The 10809-nt window shown below is 43.5% G+C and overlaps 2 protein-coding genes across 2 annotated transcripts; one reads left to right on the top strand and one right to left on the bottom strand.

Annotated features, from left to right (window-relative positions):
• Positions 1-309: 309 nt before the first annotated feature.
• On the top strand, positions 310-2557 carry MRPS18C (mitochondrial ribosomal protein S18C; the record flags this gene model as incomplete). The annotated part of the gene is made up of 6 exons (XM_081999111.1): positions 310-361; positions 492-553; positions 1452-1535; positions 1958-2015; positions 2343-2402; positions 2481-2557. 6 exons carry the CDS (start codon positions 310-312, stop codon positions 2555-2557), a joined length of 393 nt encoding a protein of 130 aa, XP_081855237.1.
• A 727-nt stretch (positions 2558-3284) lies between these two features.
• On the bottom strand, positions 3285-10218 carry ABRAXAS1 (abraxas 1, BRCA1 A complex subunit; the record flags this gene model as incomplete). The annotated part of the gene is given in 9 exon segments (XM_081999012.1): positions 3285-3707; positions 3845-3967; positions 4421-4505; positions 4803-4922; positions 5535-5728; positions 6398-6464; positions 7899-7935; positions 9298-9388; positions 10132-10218. Coding segments are annotated over 9 exon segments (1227 nt in total).
• Between the last annotated feature and the right edge of the window lie 591 nt (positions 10219-10809).

Genomic DNA, 10809 nt, shown 5'->3' with positions numbered 1-10809 from the left:
GGGCGATGCGGACACCGATCCAGCCGGTGGCATATGGAACCGCCATAAGCAGCATGCACTTCCGCTGCCGCCACCTTCCCCCCCCGCCCGGCCCCCCCCCCCAGCCGCCAACGTCACTTCCCCCAGCGATCTGCAGAAATCAAGGGCTCGTGTGCGGACAGCGGCCAATCGCCTGCCTCAATTAGGACAGGCCGCCACCTCATTGGCCAGCGAATCGCACTAGTACCGGCGGCGGGGCTAGGCAGCCAGAGGCAGCGGGGGGTGGACGGAAATGGTGTTGTTTGTGGGCGGTGTGCCGTAGAGGGCGATATGGCGGCGTGGGCTGTAGCGATGCGGAGGCCCTGGTGCGGGCTGATACCCGGTGCGTTCCTTCCGCTTTCTCGTTCCCTCTTTCGAGCGAGGTGGCGGCGCCCGAGCGGCGGCGGCCGTGTGCGGGGTGCCGGCGTGGCCAGTCTGTGCTGCTGCTGATCCTGTTGCTCTTTCCCTTGCAGCAGCCCGGTGGGAGCGGCCGCGCCGCCTGCAGCACGAACGGCAGCCTGGGCGGTCCGACCAGGTGAGGCCCCCTGAGCGCGGCCCGCGGTGAGCTCCCTCTTCCCTTCCACTGCCGCTGGAAAAAGCGGCGCTTTGCCCTCCGTGTCGTTCGGGCTCTCAAAAAACCCCTGAATTCCCTTACTTGATGTGTCAGAGAGCAGCAGCCCAGCACTGAGGGAAGTCGCCGGGTGCTGAAGTTAAGGCCCCATTGATCGGTATGTCCAGCGTCTTAACTGCGGCCGCTTCAGCCAGCTGTTTCAGTGACTTAAGTGTGGAGGAAGACCTCTGGCAGTGCAAACTGACATCTTGTATGTAGCTAAGAAGAAGGCTTAAGAGAACACACTAGGTGTGGTTGTATGTCATAAAAATGTGTTGTCCTGTACCAGCAAAAACTTTCAAAAATACTCCTTTTCTGCCCGAAGTCTACCTATGTCTGCAAAAATGAAACTTCTTTCACTCCTGTCTTGCAAGGATTTGGTGCTGGGTGTTTTCTGAAGCTTGAGGAGCCTTTCAGGGCTTGGGAGGTATTTGGGAATGTCTGTTAAAGTGTGAGAGCAGACAGGAGCTCCCTCTGGCCATTTGCTCTGAAATTGTTTTTCAAAAAAGTCTCCTGTAACTTGTCAGACAGAACCTTACTACCAGCTTCTGTAGATACTGCCTTTTAAGTAAAGGGTGTAAGCACTGTCTTATTGATTGCTTTAATTGACTAGTTACACTGTTGTTATTAAGATATAAAAGGCTGTGTAGCTGAAGTCTTTTAGATTGCTAGGTACCAATCAGTGTGTTAGAGATAAGAAAGTTACTGAAAAACTAAATACCTCTTTTGGTTTCACGGCATGTTTTGCCCAAAGGATAAAAATAACAAGCATTTATTAATTTTTTTGTGAAGCTTACAGATGTTAATAATTATCTAATTTCAGCCTATACAAATGGAGAATCCCTATAAAGAGCCTCCTAAAAAATGTATTTTGTGTGGAATAAATGTGGACTACAAGAATGTGCAGGTGAGTTTGAAAATTCCTGTCCTTAGTTGAAGGTAACTGGTTTACTATTTTAAATGTGTGGGAAGTCCACAAGGATAAAAAAAAAGTCATTCATATGTGTGGGGGTTTAAAACTTAAGGGTAAGAATGTATGTAGATAAGGGTCAAATAATGTAGTTTTGATAAGCTGTTCAATCTACTAGTCCTATGTGCAGGTATTATAACTTTGTTATTTACCAAACACAGTCCTCAGTTCTAATTCTACTGTCATATAGCTTAAATGTTACGGCACATAAAATACTGTCTAACTCCAAGCTATACTTTATGTTGTTTCCAGGTAGAACTGAGTTTTGTAAAAACAGATCCAAAAATGAAAAATAGAATGTGTGTAGTAAAATAAAGCTCTCTAAAAATTCTTAAACTGACTTTGGATTTCTTATGTAGCTTCTTTCCCAGTTTGTTTCTCCACATACTGGCCGCATTTATGGCAGGCATATAACCGGTAAGTGAAGTATTAAATCAAAGCATTTACTGGTTAATACTAATGTTCTTCTGAGTCCTAACTATATATTGGCTACATTTCCAAAAGTAACTACTACTAACTCTATACATTTTGTAACAGTATTCCTCTGACTTAGTAGCCTTCACTAAGAAGTGAAAATATCCCTTAATTATATTTTTTTTGTATTTAACAGTATAAACACATATGCAGTTTCTAGGAAGACTTAGACAAAGCTAAAGGGAATTGTCAGTAATATCCCTTACACCCTTTAAGCTAATGGTTTGGTTATGGTTGACTTAAGAAACTGAAAAGTATTCATCTCTTCAGGCTTGTGTGACAAGAAGCAGAAGGAAGTTACAAAAGCCATTAAAAGAGCTCATGTACTTGGTAAGTACGGTTATGCTTTTGAGTTTTGTAAGTCAAGCCTACTTTTCTATTAAGAAAACCTGTCTTGTCTTTTCACAGGATTTATGCCAGTTATGTTTAAGAACCCAGCATTTCTCACAGACCCGAAGATATGTAATGTCAAGTATCCAGAGTAATATGCTATAAAGAAACAAACAATAAAACTACTTTTCATGTTTATATACTTGTTTACTGGAAGTGTGGTTGGCTAGCATAAATGCATCACTGACTGAAGGGTGGATGCCAGTTCCTTTTTTTATAAAGTGTCAAGTCTCTAAAACTTACTGTCTGAAGGAAGTATGAAAGATGAAGCAGTAATAGAAATTGGCAGCTGTACAGACCACTTCCTCTGCTCACAAGTATTGCTGAAGTTCAGGTGGCTGTTTTTATCCCTTGCTGGATTGGAAGTGTGTGTGGGAAACCAGTACTGGATACCAAAGGATAAATCAAAGTATTTAAATTGTGGCAGTTTATGTAGACAGCTACAGCTGTGTTCATTTGATGCTCCCTGCCTTGGCTTCTGCTGAGGGAAGGGTAGTACTGCTTCTTCAAGCTTCTTCAACAGCAGCTTGAAGTTGTATTACTCTGAGGAAGTGTGTGATATGGTTACATGACTGCTAACATTTTGCTAGCATAGTCTTTAAACCCTGAGAGAATACAGATCTAACTCTGGAAGGCAAAATGAGGGAATGTCATCTGGACTTGTCTTATGCCAAACAGGATTCATGCACTAGGATAAAAAACACTGTATGTTTTGCAAAAAATGCACTATGTTATTTTCATCCCTGCAGTGCTATAAATTGATGTGCTGGCAAGTAGCTTTTGGTGCAAAGTCATCTGGACTTTGACAAAATCATTAACAGATCAGAAAGTAGGGGAGTGTGGGTATTCATTTGTGTCTCTAATTTTTTCAAACACATCCTCATCTGTTTCAGTGCTACTCAGCGTAAGCTTCCTTTCCTGGTCACTGTCCTCTTGGTCTTGAAGTAATTTTTGGTGAAGTTGCAGTGATCTGGATTTCTTGAATGACTTTGATCCTGTTGTCGTCCCTCTGACTTTACGCTTGGTTAGGTGTCTTGTTTCAGCCTCAGAGAAGTCGCCTTCCTCTACCATGAGAGTCAGTTTGTCCATGACATTAATATTATGGTCAATGTTACAGTTCTTGGATATCTGTCGGCCTTTGAAGGAAACAATACATGTCTGAAGGCCAGAATTGGGGAAAAATGTTTGCAGTGCCTGACAAAGGAGAACATTCTCCTTTGGCTCTCCTGTGTAGTCTCTGTCTTCTCCTGGAAAAAAAGGCTAGAGTTGAAGTCCCTTTTGCACACTTCTACCACTACTGTATTGGCTGCCTCAAGTTCAGAAGTTTTCTGTGGTTCTGCCAATGAATTAACTTTGGAAGTCTTACTAAGATTGGCATTACATTTACGTAACTTACCCGAACAGCTTTGTTGCTTTTTCCTCTTTATTTCTTCTTTTAATTGGCTCACTTCTGCTAAGAGTTTCTCTACAGATCGTTCGCTGACTTCTACTGTAGAGCATATTTTCTGCAAGGAAAAGAGCATTTGATAGAATTAACAGTATTCACAGAGATGACTTTAAACTTGTTGCAAAATCCTTAAAGATACTCATGATTTTAAGTTGGATACAAAGTAGTAAAAAGTGTAAGTAATGAGCTTGAGGTGGATTTTAGAGATACCTTGTACCTCATTCAACGCAAGGTTTAAGCTGTTTATTTGTTCATCTAAGCAAAGGGGATCTAACAAACTACAGATAGTACTCCTTCAAAATAACTCTCTTGTGAGAATTTATTAGTGGACCTGAAGATTTATCAGTGTACTTTTGATCAAATGGAAACTAGTAGGAAATGGAACTCCCTGATCTCTGTGTGCCCTTCCAAGACATGTTTGTTTCTCATTTTGTCAAGACAGTGTACCCTTTGCTTGGCTTGGTTTTGTAGTACTGCTGAAAGTAACTGTTGGCAGGTATGCCTGATTTACCTTCAGTTCCTCCTGCAAGGTGGCATACATCTCATTTATCTTGTGAACCTCTTGTAAGGATCCATCTTCATAAAAGAATTCTGACCTGTGGACCAAGAATATAACTGCAAGCTAATGATCCCAGTGCTTACTTAGTAGGAGCTATAATGAATAAAGAAGCATTTTAATCTTTAACACTAGGTGCCTATGTTGAGGCACAGCTGCTCTCATGGCAAAGTATGGGATTGAACTGATTTTGAAGTACCTTGGAAAGGTAAACAATTGCAGGAAACAGCTCAACAAGTGAGCACGGTATGGCTGTAGCATTTGCAAAGGTACTATAGAAAGTTAACTATACTTAACTGAAAGCTACAGCTATCAGTAAATACGGCGTACACTGTACCTGTGTTGTCTTACTGCTCTCACAAAACCAGAAGATATGCAGGAACCAGACACTGTTCTGTAACCTTGCTGTTCTGCCATACCCAAGTTGGTAACCACCAAAGGAACTTTCTGGAAAAGACTTTAAAAAGCAGAAGTATGAAGACATGCTCTATTAGCATCCAAAGGCCTCTCTTTGATCATTAAGCATTCCAGATGGAAGTTTACAGTATAGTTAATTGTTACTAAATGTATTACATCACACATAGATGACTAGTTACGGCTAAAGGCAGACTGCAAGAGCAACAGGACTAAGCAATGCCTCTTTTTTTGATCCTGTTTCTGAGTTACAGTAATGCAGTACTTGCTTGTTAATCCTAGCCTATGGGCAGAATGTCTTTGAAGATAATGGAATGTTACCACCAGCTTAAATATTTGAATGATGTGTGAAGATGAACACTGTGCATAGTTGAAGTCCTATACACAAAACCAAACTGATCAAGAACAGCTTATATGCATAAATGAACTGACAGTGGCTGCCTGTTAACACTGGTACTACAGATAGCTATAAAGGCAAGGGTAAGATTTCAACTGGGCTCTAGCAATATAAGGAATAATCTTATTTAATGTGCAAGTTTCAAGGGTAAAATAAACTGTTAACAATTCAGTTGCAACAAAGAAAAAACCCAACTGTTCCAAGTTATAGCATATGCTGTGCTACTGCTTTATCAAAACTAGAGAACAAACCAGTTACCCTTCTTGTGGCCGATGTAAGGCATGTTCCAGTCTGTAAGTAGAACAACTTTCTGTCATCATGCTAGAGGTTAATAAAAGGAATACAAGGCCCTGATTTGACAGGTGTGACTGTAAATTCTTATGAAGAAGTCTTTCCCGGAATGTCATGGTTTGGTCTGTGTTACGTCTGAATTTGTACCATCCTATTACACTCTGCAGGCAGAAGAAAATTCATTAGTGCTGTTGAGTCATGCTGTCCCTGTGTGTCATACTGAAGCAAGTTAGAATTCAGTCCAAAGTCACAAATCTGAAGTGTTTGGTGATGTGTACATATTCAAGCAGTTGGTTAACTTGAAACCCTTAAAACATCTAAACCAAATTCCATTATGACAACTTCTCTCCTTCAAAACCTTGTGTTGAAGTGGCCTGTTTTCTGAGCTTGTGTTTGACCTGGAACTCTGCAAACGGTTCTGCTATTTTGCTGTTTGTCTCTTTCCAGCTTCTACTTTCCCCTTGTGAAACTTTCTTCTGTGGAGAAGACTGTAAATTTTTTTTAGTCAGTTGGTACTCAACCACTTGAGTGAGCTGACCTCAACTGATCGTAAGCTAGAAAACAGTAGAATTCCTTTGGGTTATTTAAACTGTTCACTTGAGAAATTAATAAGAAAAAATAAAGTTGTGACATATATGTGGGCAAACCCTAGTCAAAAATAACCTAAACTTCAAGTGGGAAAAGATGATGTAGCTGCCTTGACCAGCAGTGTGAGGGACTAGATAAAAGATTTAAAAAAAAAAAAAAAAGCTTGATATAAGAGGTATCGAGAACAACCCCCAAAATCTGAGCAAGCTCCTTCGTATGGTTTAGGTTTGAAAGTAACATACCTTCTTACAGCCCGATAGTATTTTCTTCAGGGCAAGTTCATTCAGTTCTCCTGTGGAATTATAAAAGCTAGAAGAAAATTAGGACAATTAGAGGGAAAAAAAAATGCTACTGTAAAAATAATTATTCCCTAGCAGTCTGGCAATCATCTCACTTTAATAGCTTTTTTCCCCTCTCGTAAGCATAAAAATAGGCTGACACAGCTTCTCTGCTAGGACAGTGCAGTTAATTTCATTACTCAAATAGCTATGTAGGTGGTGGTGTATAGCCCAGATACTGTTCTGGCACCAGTGCTACTGGGACACAAGTTAAAGGTAGTATCTATGTTACCTCAACTACAAAATAGTAAGATGCTTTCAATTTGAAATGAAATGCCTTTCTAAAAACATCTGGGTTTATTAATTTTCAGAAAGATTTGAGAAGGAAATTGTGTTGTGATTCTCCCCTTACAGGGGACCCACGTTGGGTGCCAAAAAGGACTGTCGTGGTTTAGCCCCAGCTGGCAACTAAGCACCACACAGCCACTCACTCCCCCTCCCACAGTGGGACGGGGGAGAGAATTAGGAAAAAAAACCTCGTGGGTTGAGATAAACACAGTTTAATAGGACAGAAAGAAAGAAGGAAACAAAAATGATAATACCAACACAGGAATGTACAAGAACAAGTGATGCCCAATACAGCAATTGCTCACCACCCAGTGATCGACAGCCCGTCCCCGAGCAGCGATTTCCGCCCCCCGGCCAACTCCAGTTTACGTGGGCATGACGTCGTATGGTAAGGAATATCCCTTTGGTCAGCCTGGGTCAGCTGTCATGGCTGAGTCCCCTCCCAGCTCCCCGTGCACCCCCACCCTTCTTGCTAGTAGGCCAGCACAAGAAGCTGGACTGTCCTTGGCTGCTTAGCAACAACCCAAAACATCAGCACATTATCAACAGTTTCTCCTCCCAAATCCAAAACACAGTCTCACACTAGCTTCTGTGAAGAAAACCAGCTCTATCCTGGCTGAAACCAGGACAGGTGTAAACCTGCATAGCTGTGTTCCCATCTATGATGGAAATCTAAATATTTAGTCCTTGAAATTGCTTCTGCCACGGGGCTAACAAGTGTTTCTTTCTGTAGACCTGCTCAGAAGCCTGTGGCTGATGCTACCTTTTTATTTCTCTTTTTCTGAGGGTGAGGGATGTATGCTTTTAGAAAAGCAATGTTTTTTTTTCCGTGTGTTTATATTATTCTCTAGTTTATATGGTATCGTGGCTCACCAGAAGGTGCAGTATGCTGTGTCTCTATTTCTATATGTATAAACAAACAGCAAAAAAGCGCATGAAGAACCAAAATAGGAGTAACATAAGGCATTTTGCATCTGTAATTACAAGGGGTTTGTATGGTTGCTGTAGTTACAGCCAGGTGATTTTTCTCAGTAATCTAAGATAAGTTTAACTCTTCAAGAGTTCAATTTAGGATTAATTTTAACTTTTTCATATCTCTTTACTTAAAGATTCTTACCTGAACAACTGGTAGCATGGAATATGCTTCTGTATATCTGGAAAGAGAAGGTAGTATTACTTTGGACACATCAGTTCAAGATGTATATTCTTCTGTATGCTATGATTAGAATTAAACTGGTAGAAGAGCCAAGAAATAATTTTTCTTAAAATCAAATGCATTAACATCTAATTAAATAAGGTTAAGAAAGGAAATATTTTTTTAAAAATTCTAATTCAATTTTTAAATGCAAAGGGAACAACTTATATAAACTGTATTTTTACCATTGTTCTGTTTTGTCAAGTGAAAAATTAAATTGGGTACTTTGTTTTTCCCTCCCTTCTGTTGAGTACAGGAGTAGTATATAATATGAAGGATTTCACTTGAGCTGCTCTGCAGCAAGGCCTGGATGCTCTTAGTGAGAAAGATGAGGCTTGAGAACAGAGACGCATAAGATAGGTATGAGAACTGGAAGACTGACTACCAGAAAAAAAACAGTAGGTGATCTAATGGCATTCTAAATCCTTTTCTTCACCTACATTCTCCACTACTTTCATTTTCACAAGTTAACTAAAAAAACCTCCAAACTTTGGAGCAATGAACTCTGCCTATAAGAATGTGTTGATGAGACTCTGGGTAACTTGATCAATGCCACCACAAAAATTCCTCACATTTTTGGTTCAGCTGTGAGACTCAGTGGAGGAAAGTGTTCCACCTTAATTGTATCCTAAAGTAAAACTATAGAATGGGATGCAATTTCTCCCTACCGTATTTTCAGGAAGATTGGAAAGAAGGCACATAATATATTACCTGTCTTTTTTGCATAAAGGAATGGAGCTCAATGTGTGTGCATGTATACATAAGTTTTTGTTAAGGGCTAGTATAAAATGCACATCCACTCCAATCCCATGAAGGCTATAAAGAAAAATATATCTGGCATCTGTTCAATGAAATACATAAATAGTTTGCAGTCTTCACACACAGCATTTTATAAGCTCCAAATTAGGTAACAGATGCTAATACATTACAGTTCACATCTCTGAAGTAGGACAAGTTTTTCCAGGGCAACTGTAGTCCAGGAGAGTTTGTGATGTGACCAAGACAAAGGAGTAGTCTAAGCCTTAAATCACTTTTAATGTGACAAGATATTTGGTGAAGTGGAGCTATTCAAGGAACTAAGAACTAGTATTTATTTTAAAGTATTACATTTTGTACTGTAAAATTGTAATTTTTTTTCAGCAATTAAAATGTTACAAAATAACATTTCCATGTGGGTTTTTTTTTTTTTTACATCAACATGGACCCCAGGATCTGGCAGCTTTGATCTTGCTGTAAGGTGTTGACTGCCCTCATTCAAAAATGTAAGCAGTTGTATATCGCTTGAAACCAAGTGTGTTATTAAAAATGTGGACAGACTAACCGATTGTATAAACAACTTCAACATCATCCATTTGTGAGTCAGTAATGCTGTTCTTAGCTTCACCTTTCACATCTCCAAGGAGAAAACCTTCCTTTACAGGGGGAGAAAAAAAAAAGTTCACATTAACAGTAGTAGAGACAGGACTTTGTGTCTAGTATTAACAGTGTAAATGCTGTTTTCAGGAGAGGAAAAAAGCTATCAAAATTAACTGTTTCGTTTTTTGTTGTTTTTTTTTAAACAGAGCAGATTCTCACTCATTTGTCAATACCCGCCTGCATTTAAGAAAAAAAGATGTTGGAATGTGTACTCAGCTCTGTTCCATTCCTCATGTTTTTCATTCACAAGTAAACAGTTTGTGGCTGTACAGGTGACGCCCACCTCCAAGGCTTAGGCCAGAAGGCTTGGCCAGCGTTTCGGTCAGTCCTTGGCAGACACGACGCTGCTGCTGCCACACCCGGCGTTTGGTGGCCCTCACCTCCTCGTTTTAAAAGAAAAAACCCAGTTTCCCGGCATTAGCCATCACGGTGCAGCGGGGCGGGAATACACTGCGAAACCGTCTTCCAGCACGGCGTGCAGCGAGTCCCTGGGCGTCCGTGGGGCCCCTCCTGGAGCGGGGCCCCGGCGGGCCTGCGGCAGGAGGCAGCGCGCCCTCCTGACGGGGAGGGGGAGGCCCGGCGGCGGGCTCCGCCATGGCGGCGGCGGGCTGCCCGCGCGACCAACGGCCGCCCCTCCCTCCTTCGCTGCCCCCGCCCGCCGGCCCGCGATGTCCCCCCCGCGCCCCGCCCCGGCCCGTCCCCCCCCGCCCCACCCGCCGGCGGGGCCCGCGGCACCTACCGTGTCCGAGTCGGTGCTGAGGTGCTGGAAGGCGAGGGCGCCGAAGACGAAGCCCGAGAGCAGAGCCGACGTGCTCTCGCCTTCCATGCCCTCGACAATGGCGGGCCGCGCCGCGGCGGCGGGAGCCCCCAGCGGCCGCCGGCGGCAGGGCAGGGGCAGGGGCAGGGTCAGAGGCAGGGCTGGGCAGGGCAGGGCCGGGCCGGGCCGGGCCGGGCCCGCTCCGCTCGGGCACATCCCGTCCCGGGAGGGAGCGGCGAAGGAGACAGGAGGCGGCGTGCGGGGCCGGGGCAGCGGCCGCTCCGGGGCCGCTCCGGCGGCTGGGTGCGGGCTCTCCGTAGCCGCCCGATCTCCCGGCGCAGCGTCAGGCCTCACCCCCTCCGCGCCCGCTTCAGTCCTCCCTCGCGCTCCCGGCCTCTTACCGCCTCTTGCCCGGCGAGGCTCACTGCACAAACGGCCCTTTCGGTTTGCCGTAAAAGGCGTAATTCTTAAGTCTAAATGCCTGGTTTGTTTTTACCCTTAAGGTGAAACAATGCTCCGATTTAGGAAGGCTGCTCAGTCCCCCCGTGCCTCACGGGTGGCTTCTGGGGCGAAGGCCCGCAGGTGCAGCAGCAAGGGCTCGTCCCCAGAGCAAGTGGAGGTGTCCTGGCCTCGGTGATGCCTGCCAGTCACCTGCCTGCA

The sequence above is a fragment of the Phaethon aethereus genome, assembly GCF_964289735.1.
Source record: "Phaethon aethereus genome assembly, chromosome: 4".
Lineage (NCBI taxonomy): Eukaryota > Metazoa > Chordata > Aves > Phaethontiformes > Phaethontidae > Phaethon > Phaethon aethereus.
This window is presented reverse-complemented; position numbering and strand designations above follow the sequence as displayed.